This window comes from Drosophila arizonae, chromosome 2 (genome assembly GCF_054131065.1).
Source record: "Drosophila arizonae isolate 15081-1271.41 chromosome 2, UAZ_ARI_1.0, whole genome shotgun sequence".
In the NCBI taxonomy this organism is placed as follows: domain Eukaryota; kingdom Metazoa; phylum Arthropoda; class Insecta; order Diptera; family Drosophilidae; genus Drosophila; species Drosophila arizonae.
The window spans coordinates 28,836,197-28,850,643 of NC_142922.1; the positions used below are offsets into that span (position 1 = coordinate 28,836,197).

At 40.2% G+C, this 14,447-nt stretch overlaps 1 protein-coding gene across 1 annotated transcript; it reads left to right on the plus strand.

Moving 5' to 3' along the window:
• The first annotated feature begins 4,586 nt into the window (after nt 1-4,586).
• Nucleotides 4,587-8,201, plus strand: Scm (Polycomb protein Scm). Its single transcript, XM_018000621.2, has 4 exons — nt 4,587-5,549; nt 5,612-6,529; nt 6,589-7,671; nt 7,743-8,201. The coding sequence occupies exons 1-4, from the start codon at nt 5,043-5,045 to the stop codon at nt 7,878-7,880; spliced, it is 2,646 nt and encodes an 881-aa protein (XP_017856110.1). The 5' UTR covers nt 4,587-5,042; the 3' UTR covers nt 7,881-8,201.
• The last annotated feature ends 6,246 nt before the right edge of the window (nt 8,202-14,447 follow it).

Sequence of the window (14,447 nt, forward strand, 5' to 3'; positions counted from 1 at the left end):
CAGTTCTTATTATGTTTACAAATATGGTGAGTATTTTTGACCCACCCACTGAATAGTATAATTAAGCATATACGTATATATGCATGACAAAGAATTTATCGTAAAATTCAAACCTTAATAAAATTATGCTAAATATGATATTGAAAATAGGTTTTTGGTTAGTATTTTATTTTTAAATACTATTCTTATATTTAGCTTAATTAATTAAATATAATTTCTTTAATATAACAATTTTTATAAGCAGCAATATTAACAACTGCTAAATCTTCAACATATGAATATATAATTTTTACTTTATCTATTTTTTTTTTCTGTATTTCGGCCATTATTAAAAAATTGTTAGATAGATTTATTCCTAAAAATAATAGTTATATATATAATATAATAATATTATACATACATTCAAAATATAAAATAAAAATATATATTTTATGTCGGTTAAAAGCAGCTTTTAAAGATTTTTGTGATATGCTCTCATCTTCTGCCCATTGTTCAGCTCTCGTGCCATTAATCTTGGCCGTTTGTGAATACGTTCTTATATTTGTTCGTGAAGTGAAAGGGGAATATTGGTTTGTCCGCTGGCTTGTATAAATATTTCGCTATTAAAACAAGAGATTTAAATTTAAAATATCTCGTGCTCTTCATGAGGTGTTATTTATATTTTACATATCTTCTATACAAATTTTTATTAATAATAAACCGCTTAGAGTTAATGACTCGAAATTTAATTATATGTTAGTGCGATAAATTGACGAATTCTTTATCTTTTTTATTGCTGATTCCCATCAATTTTATAATATTATACAATTATACTCATGCTTGATAGAGTCTTTATTAACATATAGATATACGGGCTGTCAGAGAGAGCTATAAGAAAAACTTTTTTGTATAAATTCTTAAGTTCTTCTAAGATGCCAAAGCAAATTTAATTAATATATAATGTGTTACTATATCTATTTAAAGGATCAAAAGTGAGGGTATTTCCCAGTTGACCACCGCTAGGAGGAGTACTCCAAAAATAAACCTTTATATTTATTTACTTCTTCTAAGCTGTATTATATAAGAGGCTGTCATCTCTAAGCCACAGCTTAACAGCTACAGCTGGGATAAGGATAACAAAGTGAACGAGTATCATTCAGCTGGTAGATACTGGCTTTTTTTATCACTTGTATTCCCATAAGATTGCAGAACTTGGCTTCGTTCGCAAGTTGTTGCGGCCCAATTTAACCTTTGGTGGAAATTAATTGTCGCATTGGCGGTGCAACAGTGTTGCCAGCCATTCATCAGATGCCGTTACCCAACACCTATTCCAGTGTGTCTACCACCTGCCTGTTGCTCAACAGCTTGACATCCTTTTTAATTGCTGTCAATGCGTGCCCAGGTGTAATTAAACACGTGGGCCGCGACCCGTTACCTGCTGCTGATTTTTGCTTTGTGTTAGCCCTTTACCAACATGTGCTGATTGAAATCTGTCAAAACATTTGACAGGCATTTTACAGCACTAGTCGAGCAAAGAGTGTGTAGTAATGTCTGTTCATGTCGTAAAGGCAACAAGTAGTTATCGATAATTGAGTTGTAAATGGTTACGAAAATAGTATATGGTTGACCTAAATATAGAAGTAGTGAACCATCAATCAATCATAAGCTTACGAATGAAATCCGGGATCTTTTTCTTTTAAGCAATACGTAGCTAGTAAGTCTTATCAAACATAATGCAGTCAGAATTTCACTCCACTCACGCTTAAGCCTTTGAGCTCTTACTAGGGCATTGCAAATCATCTCATTTAGCCACTCGAGTTGCCTAATTAATACCAGCTCGGACTAAGTTTTTGGCCATTTTATTGAGCTACTGCCCTTTGACCTGCTCCAACAAAAGTAGACTCAACTGCTGGCAAAGTCGAACCGTTTTCATTAGCTCAAGTTGATCGACTATAACGACGTCACTTGTGTTGGCTGAGATAAACTCATTAACATGTTGATTAAAATCACGACAGAGTTCAAACGCTGCGTCAATCTTTTGTTTGATTTGCGTAATAAGTCAATGTTGGGGGAGCAGCCGAGGAGGGGGAAAGCAGCTGGAGTGCGGGAGCGACAATTTCTAATTGCGCTGCGTCAGTTTTGACAGGCGCTTAAACGGTAAACGTCACTTGGCTCAATTATGCGTGTTAACAGAACAGACTGCTCAGCTCAGCTACCCACCCCCACCCCGCTGCAAGTGTCAAGCGACCTGAGGGCCATCTTCGCAGCTGCTGTCGATAAAGTGAAGCAATTATTAATTTATGGCAAGCTCTCAAGTGTGCCAACAAAGCATTTAATATACTTACGAACGAAGATGGCTTAGTTGGCACAATGCGAAACTTTATATATAAATGTATGTATATTAAATAATTATTACACTATTGGTAATCTTAAATTTCAGCTTTGACCATCGCTGATATATGTATGTATCTAATTACATATAGATATGTATGCATATACATACATACATATATAGAGCATGGTTAAGCAAAACGTAATATTGTAATTTGGTCTTAATCATCCTTTTATATTGAAATAATTCTGCCTGTTTCGATATGAGGATAACACAGTTTGACTTATCTTATATTATAAGTATATATATAAGGAATTTAAAGATAATTTATTTTAATAAAAATAAAAAAAATACATTAGTTGCATTGTTTTTTAAATGCCAATTAAATTTTAAATATTAAGAATTATAAGTGTCCTATGAAAAGCGCCCAGTGCAGCCCGAAGAGGGTTCAGAAAATAAATTCAAATTGAGGCGTTCAGCACAAGAGCCTGTTCACGGCTTGAAGTTCAATTTTATACTGTTTTATTTCATCAATGCACACACTAAGCGCCGTTAGCGCCGAGGGAGTGCGATCACAGGCCGATCAAGCAAAGCGAGAGCAAGCATAGAGCGGGCCAGCATAAGAAGAGCAGGCAAAGGGAGTGCGATTATAGGGAGAGCAAGCAAAGGGAGAACAAGCATAGGGAATACGATCATAGGGAGAGCGACACTTCCGCTCTCACAGCTTCAACTCTAACTGCTGCTCTCTACAGAGTTAATCGCTGATAAAGTATACTAGTTTAAAAAGTTAATGAAATGCATTCAATAAATTATTAATAACAATTCTATTTTTGTAATTTAACATGTACAATATAATATTTGTTTATGCACATACATATTTAAAGTAATAACAATCTACTGATTGTTGATTTATTATTACTGCTTAACTTCTCATTCTATCAGAAGTCGTTTATCCATTTTAGGGATTTTTTCTGCCATAACGAATTGCTCCGGATTGAAAGTTTTTGCTGATTAAATTTCATTTACATCGTAATTCGAGTGTCTAACCGCAAAAGAAGCGCCAAAAATGAAACGAATTTACGCTCAAGTTGGGCTAAAATGGGCCAGCAAAATCCCACAAAACTTTTTGCCACAAGCTAAGCAAAATATTTAACTAAGAAAACGAAACAAAAAGCAAAAGAAGAAACTTTTCTCTTCGGACAGCAATAATTAAAGTGAAGAACTTTCACGTATAGCGCTTAACTTTTGGCATTTACTGTGACTGAAATATAAATGGGTTGATCATTTTGTTATTTAGACGGACAGGTAAATCTTATCTGAGCTATGCGAAAATGCGTGAATATTTTGTATTTGCATTATGGTTTTTTAAGCAGTCTATATATGAATGTGTGCGTGTTGGCGCGTGTTTATGCCTGTGTGCGTAACGTATGACAGCATGCAAGCGTTGCCAGATGGCTGAATAACATGGACAGCTAGCTGAACTGATGCAGCGGAAAGACTGACGAATTTACATGCAAACATTGTACATACATACAAATATCATAGGGAGCGTAAATGAGACTGAATGCGCTCGTGAGTGTGTGTTGAATTGTTATTTTTTTGCCACCCATTTTGGCGTTGATTTGTAGTTGGAGGCGATTAATAGTGCATGTGTACACACACACTCATACGCCTACTATTCCAAAGCATTTGTCAACTGCTTTTGGGTCTCTGCGGCAAGTCCAAATTTGATTTATGAGCGCATTGTGATATATGCAGAAATAAGTGAAAGAAATCAATAGGTGTGTGGTGGGGGTATGGGGATTGGATAGCACAGCAGGGAACGGCCCATTTAGTTTTTGCCTAATTGCATTACTAGAATAATTTCGTGTAGAGCATGGGCAATTTATAGCAGCGCACTTAATCTTATTAATATGGTCAGAAAACTAGGTCAGGCAAACTCTTTAATTGAAAAAGGCTTCAATACATATTCACTAGGAACCGTTTGTACTTGAATTCGCATATAAACTTTATTCAGCAGTTGTACAACTGTTGAGTGAACGTGAAATTCAACTGTAGAGGGCGCTGTTTGTGCATTGCTCAACAGTTGCAGAACAGTGGCAAAGCTGTTGTTAAAAATAAGGGATGCATAATAATCTGTTTATATATATATATCCTATAAAATTGAAGAAGGTTATTGTGTAGTAATAAAATCTTTTGTGAATATGCGTATCACATTTTATTGTTGTGTACAGTGTGACTTGTCACTAGCGAAACCGATAAATAACAGTTACTTTAATAGCACCCATCTCTAGTGACATACCATCGCTAGGAAAACAAATATGGCGGAACGTGAACGCAAAGAAAAATAAAAAAAATTAACTAAATCGCAATCGCAAGCATCATCCAAAATCGGCCAATGCAAAATTGTTGAGAATTTATAAATTAATAGTTCCGTCTGTGCGGTTTCTCATGTGTGTTGGTGTGATCGCGCGGTGCTGCAATGCAATTTGTAGAATCAACACAAATACAAATTTGTTATTACGTGACCTCGAGAACGCCGCTAAAATTGAATTACCCCGAGCATTGGCAAAAAGAGTTATTTTTCGGTAAAACGAACTCAACAGCAAATGCGATACTGCGAGTGCGTACTGCGTCACAGATGCAGTTCAACTAACTAAAAACTGTAAAGTGAAATAACAAATAAAAACAAATAAAAAAACGTAAATAAGACGAAAAAAACACCGCAAAAATGTCTGGCGGACGCGAAAGCAGCGCCAGCGCTAGCAGCGGCAGCGGTAGCGGCAGTAACGGCAACAATGCTTCCAACTCCAGTGGCACGCCGCAAACGCCGACGCAACAGCGCGCCCGCGGCCGTCCTGCAAAGCGGGCGACCTGCACTTGGTGCACCGAGGGCAAGCTGCCGCTGCAGTACGTCCTGCCCACACAGACGGGCAAGAAGGAGTTCTGCTCAGAGACGTGCATCGCCGAGTTCCGCAAGGCGTACAGCAAGGGGGCGTGCACGCAGTGCGACAACGTGATACGCGAGGGGGCGCCCAATAAGGAATTCTGCTCCATGATGTGCATGAATAAGCACCAAAAGAAGAACGGCTCAACGCGGCACAGCGGCGCCGGCGCAGCTGGCGTTGCCGGCGGTGCTGATGGCGATCGAAAGTTGCTGAGCAGTGGTGCACCGGCGCCTACAGGTCCCTTCCAGTACGAGAGCTTCCATGTGTTCGATTGGGACGCCTACCTGGAGGTCAGTTAGGATTTGTATAAGCCTTTGGAGCAACCTAACGTTTTATTCTGTTTTTATTTCAGGAAACGGGCAGCGATGCGGCACCAGCCGAGTGCTTCAAGCAGGCGCTAAATCCGCCCAACAACGACTTCAAGATTGGCATGAAGCTGGAGGCGCTAGATCCACGCAACGTCACGTCCACCTGCATTGCGACGGTGGTGGGCGTGCTCGGCTCACGACTGCGTCTGCGCCTGGATGGAAGTGATTCCCAGAACGATTTCTGGCGCTTGGTCGACTCGAACGAGATCCATGCTATCGGACACTGCGAGAAGAATGGTGGCATGCTGCAGCCGCCGCTTGGCTTTCGCATGAATGCTTCCAGCTGGCCAGGCTACCTCTGCAAGATACTCAACAATGCTATGGTCGCGCCGGAGGAAATTTTCCAGCCGGAGCCGCCGACACCCCCAGAGAATCTCTTCAAAGTGGGTCAGAAACTGGAGGCGGTGGACAAAAAGAATCCCCAACTGATTTGCTGCGCAACAGTTGACGCCATCAAGGACGATCAGATCCACGTCACCTTCGATGGATGGCGCGGCGCCTTCGACTACTGGTGCAATTATCGTTCACGTGACATATTCCCCGCTGGCTGGTGCGCACGAAGCTGCCACCCGATGCAGCCGCCGGGCCACAAGTCGCGCATGGATTCCAGCTCAGGCAAGCAGCGCTGCCCACGTCCCAAATATACAGTTGTCGCCGAATCGGACGCTATGGTAGCCGCCTCGCCAGTGACGGCGCACTTTCACACCAACTGCAAGGGAGGGCCGTTCATCAATGGCTCCAAGCTGCCGTCTATGGTGACGGGACCCACGCATCAGACGCTCGCCAAGCTGTGCCTGCAGGAGGTGTTGGCCGCTAGCACGGACACGCAGCAGCTTTCCAAGTTGCTGTTTGCACTCGATGGAGATGTGCATATTGTGACTGCAGCTGGAAAGAATTTCACTGTAACTATGGTTGCATTTGCTCCCAATTCTCGTGCTAAAATGTTATTTGGTTTCTCTAGGTTAAAATACCGTCGCCGCTGCGCATGAAGGACGACGAGAGCCTGGCGCTGTTCATAGAGACGTTGTGCACCACATGCCGGGCATGTGCGAATCTCATCTCGTTGGTGCCGGAGACCGAGGAGTGCAAGAAGTGTGCGCACAGTCGCAAGCGTCAGCTGGTGCAGACTTCTACGCCGCCATCATCGCCTGTGCTTGCCGAGAAACGAGGTCGTCAATCAAAATCCGCCACGCCCACGCCCGCGCCCACTTCGCCCGCTGAGAAGCCGATGATTATAAAACAGGAGGCAGGTGTCAAACCGCAACCACAGCAGCAGCAACAGCAGCAGCCCGCAAGCAAAACACATACAAATGCCACAAAGGAACCGCTTAGCCACAAAAACAACAACAATATTAATAATAATAATAATACCAACAACAACAATAACAATACTAGCAACAGCAACAGTGGCAAACTGGCCATCAAATCTGAGCAAAATGGTGTATCAGCGACACCCGCAACGCAGTCGCAGAACCAGAGCCAAGCACAAGCGCTGCGGAAGGTGCGTTTCCAGCATCACAACAACAATGGCAACAACCAGCAGGAGACAGGATCAACTGGCAGCAACAACACCCACAACAGCTCCACATCTTCCAACTCCAGCACCAGCAGTAGCAGCAGCGGCAGTCTAGCCGGCAGCACATCAAATGCAAAATATTTGGCACCCCTCGTCGCCGAGGTGCATCCAGAGCAGCTAAGCGCTAAGCCACCAAGCAGCTATTACAAATCTCCAACGACATTGTCGTCGAGCGCCTCCTTTCCTTCGTCGGTATCCACGCCTTTTACCGCTTCACAGTCTGCCTGCCCAGCGGCACCGGCAGCCAGTGCCGCCAAAGCGGCAACAGCGCCCGTGGCGGCAGCAGCTGCCTCGAGCAGCTATACGGGCATAGCCATTACCTCACCACTAAGCACACCCACATCGGCATCGGCTGCGTGTTCGCAGCTGCGAGCGCAGCCCATCGACTGGTCCATCGAGGAGGTCATCCAGTACATTGAGAGCAATGACAACTCGCTGGCAGTGCACGGAGATCTCTTTAGAAAACATGTGAGTAGTGGAAGTGATATACAACTATAGATCTGTACATATTTACATATAATTTTGATTTTAATTTAAAGGAAATCGATGGCAAGGCATTGTTGCTACTTAACTCGGAGATGATGATGAAATATATGGGCCTGAAGCTGGGGCCAGCCTTAAAAATATGCAATCTAGTGAATAAGGTCAACGGACGCAGGAATAATATGGCTTTGTAAATGGGATGAAAACGATAATTAAGGATATACATATATGGATACGGCTATGGATATGGAACAAGATAAGGCGCAAGGAACGGATCAAAGCCATCGCCGAAGTGTTAACAAATTAGTACCTCCTTAATATGATAAACAAGAAAAACTTCAGATAACCAGAAAACAGATACGAAATGTGCTCGGGCATCTATAGAGCTGAGGCACATTAACAATTTAATTATAAATATTTAATTTTCAACCCAACATTCTAAAGCGAATAATGTTAAACATGCGCGAAGAAAACCAAAACAAATGTCGAGAAAAAAAAAAAAAAAAAAAAGAAAACTTCAAATTCCAAAAAACTCATATTCGAAATATCAGTTTTTCACACAAGAAAAACACACTAAAATCTACTTTTAAAATGCATATGAATAATATTTATTACACACACACGCACATAAGGCACGAAAAATTTATATGATTTAAAAAAGAATATTTAAAACAAAAGAAAAATCAAACCTTTGAAAATATTGTACATAATTTTACATATAATTTTGTAATTATGTATGTATCGATTGAGTTTCTTTAAAATCTAACTATTACAATGTTTGCTTAATTTTAGCAATTTATTTTTAAGACAAATCAAGAAATAAACAAACTAAACATTTGTTTAATTTTATTTGTAGATACTTAAGGTAAATAGAACACTTAAAATCCGAAATCAAACAAGAAATCCCGAACTAAACTGTAAACTATATTAACTGGAAAGCCGACAGTAGCTATATAAAACTCCGAACAGATATACATATATATATGTATCAACATTGTATGCAATATTTCTCATTACGTTTATTTACACACGCCAACACCAACTCTCACACAATTACACATAAGATATACTTATACCATATATATTGCAAACTGTATACATTATTATTAAACTTGGTAAACAGAACAACTGATTTCGTCACTGCTGCTTGAGATCAATGAGAGTATTATTATAACATCCAAACTTCTAGCACTCTAAATGAAAGAGAAGAATGTTTGCGACTCTCCTCTCTTTCGAATAACTTTTGCAGTCATTCAATTCCATAGATACACATACAATACATATTTCACATACATACGAATCATTATATGACTATATGATATAGTATATATATAACACATTAATTTCGGATGGACACAGGTAAATTTCGAATACAAAAACTCATTTTGCATATAATCATAAAATTAGTCGAAATTTTCATGTATTAAGTATAATCATAATACTATTCCGTATTACCCTTTGGCTAAACATTAGAATCAAATATATAGAAAATTAACAGAATACAAGTTATACCAAATAAAAAAATAAAAAAAAACAAAAAGTAAAACAAATAAAAATACAAGACTAATACGAATGAAACGAAAACTGATTGGAACACAATTATATATTGAAAACAATATATGGGAAGAATACATTTATCTCTTACACTCATTCACGCATTCACTCACACCCACACGCTAGTTCAAATACACATACACACATACACCCACACTCACTCACACATATTATCGTATAAACATTATGTTTTGCCATTAACATTTAATTAGATACTAAGTGAATAGTTATTTAATTCACTTCATGTTATGTATGTATAGAGAGCGACAACATTGTATCAGACAATTGAAATCTGAATAAAGCAAGTATATAAACGAGTACATAAGCATGTTCGAATCTCGACTGCATTATATTTTTGATTTTTCCTGATTTTTCCTTCAGACCTGTTTGCTTTCCTGTCTCTCAAAAATGAAAAATTTCGATTATAAAATAAAGAAAATGAATAAATATTACAGAAAACTGAGAGCTAAAACAGGGCGGCGTAAATGGCGCCCTAAGCTACTCTCCCCGTTACTCCCGTTTGGTAAAAAATTCATAAATCTGATTAATACGTCTAAATTACGATCCACATTGGTGTCAAAGAGAAAAAGGGCCAAGAAACTAAATAAGAAGGGTAAATCACCCTCCCGCTTACCTTCAATTAGGAAAAGAGCTCCCAGATTTATTAGGGTCGCTAAATTATCAACCCCACTACACTCAACTGGTGATGATTTATGGATCAGGTTTAGTGAGTCGGAGATTCATCCAACCGTGGGATCTCTTTATGCTAAAATTCCGAAAGACGAGCCAACTGCTTATCCCAATTTAAAGACCTTTGCTCTATCTAACCGCCGGGATCCATCACCGCATCAGTGCCCAAGCAGCTGCAACAAGTTAACAATTCCGGATATTCCAAAGGTTTGTCTTTTTGATCGTATCTACGAGCAACCGCAGTCGTCACAGAATAAGCAGCAAAGCTCTTGGCAAATCTGCCGTGCTTCTGACACTTCGGAGATATTACCTCATGAATATAACTTACGCCGCCGATGCAGAGCCTCGCATCATTGGGGTCGTAATATTATCGAAAGCGAACGGGTGTGTAAGGACCATGCTACATGTCTCATCATGTAATTTGTTAACAAATTATTTGACTGTTAATAATTAATAAATATTAATTTAGGACAATGCTCTATTATCAAATAAAAGCTGGGTTAAAGAAATTGTATAAATATCTGAATGGGAAATTTGTTCTTACCATAAGATAAACTCTATATTTATAAACCCTTATTTATATTATATGCCTCCTTGCATATGCGTCTCCTATAACATCTAAGAGCAGTATATCACTCAGTTTGCTTAGCTAAATTTTTGTGGTCAGAGTTTAAAAAGACTAAAAAAAAAGAAACAATAAATAAATAGAGTTTATTTGAAGTAAAAAGTTGACAGAACTAATCTGAAAATGCAGGAAGCTGCATGCCAACTGTCAAGACTGGGTTCAACTCTGAAAATGAACGGAATGTGTACAAACAGCTTCGATGATGTCAATGGCCCGATGCCCTGTGAAAGACGCATAACAAAAGGTATCAAAAGCTTGCCCATCTACCTCCCATGTCCACCCCTGGGCGACCTTTGGCCCCCGCTGCATTTACAATTTGTGGTCAGCCGTCGTCGCTGCGGGCGAAGTTTATTTCGCTTTTATTGGATTTAAGCGATCATCGTTCAATTTATAGACAAATCAAATAACATTTTTTACTGCAGGTCGCGTTTTATGTACTTCGACGTTTGATAAAAATAAAACGAAAAATCGAGAATAAATTGGATTTGCTGTTGGCATGCAAATCGTTTGGCGCCAGGCTACAGCCTGGATTAGGTTGAAGCCTTTAATCACCTGACTAACCGATGCCCAATGCCAACTTTTGTTGGCCGGGTTAATGAAGCGCCTTGCATTGGCGGAAATCAAAAATCCACAGTGAACAATGCCAGGCGGAGTCTAGACGTGGGCGTGGAGTCTTTCGCTCTGGAGCTCATGAGCACGGTCGGGAGTTGAACAACAATCCTTTTGTGCTGGAGTCCTCGACTGTCAGCTGTATCAATATTGTTACAGTTCATTTTGTTTGGCCTCGACAAATAAAGCATTTTATGCAACCAGTTACCCGGCATTTCCCGGCTCGCCGTCCACTCGTCTCAGCCGAACTATGCTATTTGCCTTGGCCATTGGCCAGTTTTGAGCTCTAGGTGGGCGTGTTTGTGGGCATGGTCCATTGAATAGGCATTGAGCTGAGCAGAGTCGAGACTTCAGCCGCCTGCTGCGGGCCAACTTTGCATGCCACATGCCACATGCCACATGCGCTACACAATCATCGCCCCCTTTCAGCCAGAGTTCAAATTCCATTGCTGAACTTTAAGAGTTTCAGTTTGACTGATAATTTATAGACAGGAGCATTGAGCTCCATTCGTTTTATTATATACAGAGGATTGATTGTGTGTGTGCAATGAACCTATTGTTATTTAACTGAAGCTTAGACTAAGCTCTTGATGGGTTTATATTTGATATCACTGTGTTTGCTCAATTGAAAATTGTTAAGGCGCAAGAGAAATACAAATTCAAAACGCTCAATTGTTTTCCAATTAAAGCAATTAGAGAATGAGGAGCTTATGAAATGATACTGTTGAGGCACAGCAAAAGAAAATTGTACTAAAGAGAAAAATTGATTGAAAAATTAAGCCGGGCTCAAGTCATCCAATTGGAATATCTTTTAAAGAGCTAAACATATCAGAGAATGCAGTGAAAATCCCCATAAGAAAATCGCTTTTAATGTGTGTTGGGCCATAAATTCTGTTGTTAAGCTAACAGACGTTGGAATTAAATGATTTAAATTGCGCTTCTGGCCGAGAAGGAAATTTGAGAGAAAAAAAACCGGGTCCAAGTGGAAATCGGACAAATGCGAATGAAATTTGTGCGCGTGAAGCCGTGTGAAAGTTGTTGCCGCTGCCGGCTCGCTCATAAATAAATAAAATTCTACTTAAACAAATGTGTGTGCTTGTGTGTGTGTGTGTGTGTGTGTTAGCCTGGCTGTGTGTGGCACACAATTTTGCGAGAAATGCTCTTTTTTATTTCTGGCACTTTTTAATAAAACTTTGAAATGAATTACTCAAGTCGACGCTTGGCTTCATCTTGCTCTTGCTCCCAAAATGGACCGAAATAGTTTGAATGAGTTTTTTCTTCGGGCTAGATTATGTTTTATAATATAGTTATTATAATATTATAGATACACGGAATGCTCGCTGGCTATGAATACTGAGACCCCATCAGGGAATACTAAATAGAGAAAGCTATACAAAACTTGAAAATGGAAAGTAAAATTATCTAAATAAAAATATTCTTCTCTTTGCCTAATCAGATTTATAGGCAACTGAAAATGGCAGACCAAATGGCAGAGTATTGCCGCTTCGTTGTGGCAAGCCATTTCCATTTCTTATATAATTCTTGTTCCTGTTTGTTAGCCAGCCAAAGTTGGTAAGATTTACGTTTGCCATTTGCAGTAGGAAACTAAAGAAAAAATAAGCGACTAAGGCAGATGGAGGGCGAGGGGACCATCAAGTGCAACACGTTGCGCGTAAAGTCAGAGGAACAAATGGGTCTGAGGGCAGGGAAGAACATGGAATTATGCCAGCTATTGTCAAGCTATTAATTTATGAAACTAATGCGGTTGGCTCCGCTCACAGGACATTACACAAGTGCGTCAAGCAGAGCACAAAGGAATAAAGGCGCAAAGCTCAAAAGCAGAAATATGGCACAGCAACTGAGAAAAAATCATATGAGGTAAAGAGTTGTTTAAGCTAAATCATAATTTGAATTAAAATTAAATTTGCTTTGAGCTATTCTAGTTGACATGTTGTGTGCCAACCGAGTCAAGTTATTTCTCTACTGAAACTAATTGCAAAATATTCTCTTTGAAATGCAATCTGGATATGCGCGCGAGTCCGCGTACACATACATACATATATACATGCAAACAGATGCCATCATAATTACATATACACACACATCAAAGCATCAAGTTTGAAGTGTATACTAAGCCCCATACACACATACGCCCATCCACTCAGAACATCAGGACATCTTCAGCAGCGTAGTTCAATGCACCGCCAGGACGTGAGTAGGAAATTATTAAGTCACAATGGGCCAACGGCAGCAGCAGCAGCAAAGGCAACAGCAACAGCAGGAGCAACAGAGGCAGCGACATTTGTGCAGATAAAAATTTATTTGCGATGCGCCAGGTGCGGCTGGCGTTGAGAAGGATTCGGTTGCTTCACCTGGCTAGGATGAGGATGCGACAGGAAATTCATCAATGTCTGCAGCGTCTGTTGGCTCCATGCGAGGCGTGCTCCATTCTTCAGCAGAGCCTGAAATTGCCTACAAGTCTGAGAAATAAATAGAGTGTCTGAAGATGAGGGGACGATGACAGCGCTCGCGCTGGGCTGGCCCCTGGAAGCGGGCTGTAGTTATTTACGGTCCGGAGACAGCGCACAAACCACGCCACAGGAAACGACTGTGAATTCATTCTCTTCTCCAGCTCCCTAATTTTTTTTAGCCAAGAGGAAATTATGAATTTTTTGCTGTTTTACTTGTCGCTTTTAAGATACAATTTTCGTTTAAAGCAGAGCATTTTATGCAAATGAGCTACTTTGATGTGCTGGCGCCATCTATCGCCAAGAAGCGAAACCTTGAGCGAGTTAGCATCAGGCGTGAGAGAAGTCAAACCAAAATGTGCTCTTGGCAAATGTACTATGAGGCAAAGTTCCTTAGTTAATGTTAAACTATTCCAGTCCGAGGAACTATTAAGTAAAATAAAGTCAACCAACATTTATGAGGACGCTTTTAAAGAAAACTCGCAACTTTTTCTGCAGGGCACAACACACAGAATTCTTGGAAAGAAATAACGAAAATATACTTATGAGTGTGGTTGTATTTTAATCTGACGTGGCTCATGTTTGCCATCTCGGAATCCGCTGTCTGTCTGCTTGGCCGGCCAGTCAGTTGGCACTTGGCACTTGGCACTTGTCAGCGGCACTCGGTGCGCCGAGCGAAATTAACAAGTTGATCCTTTGTCAAATCAGTCAAGCGCACTCAAATGCGCAAAATCCACAAAAGTGACTGCAAAGCGAGCGAAGCAAACCACTAAACCAACCACCCATATTAGCACCACATCCACATCCACACCCAC

Bases quoted from the DNA above. Each gene is read 5' to 3' on its own strand.
- Scm (XM_018000621.2), top strand. From the start codon at position 5,043: ATGTCTGGCGGACGCGAAAGCAGCGCCAGCGCTAGCAGCGGCAGCGGT. The intron at 6,530-6,588 runs GTAACTATGGTT...TGGTTTCTCTAG, and splicing joins CAGCTGGAAAGAATTTCACT to GTTAAAATACCGTCGCCGCT. The intron at 7,672-7,742 runs GTGAGTAGTGGA...TTTAATTTAAAG, and splicing joins GAGATCTCTTTAGAAAACAT to GAAATCGATGGCAAGGCATT.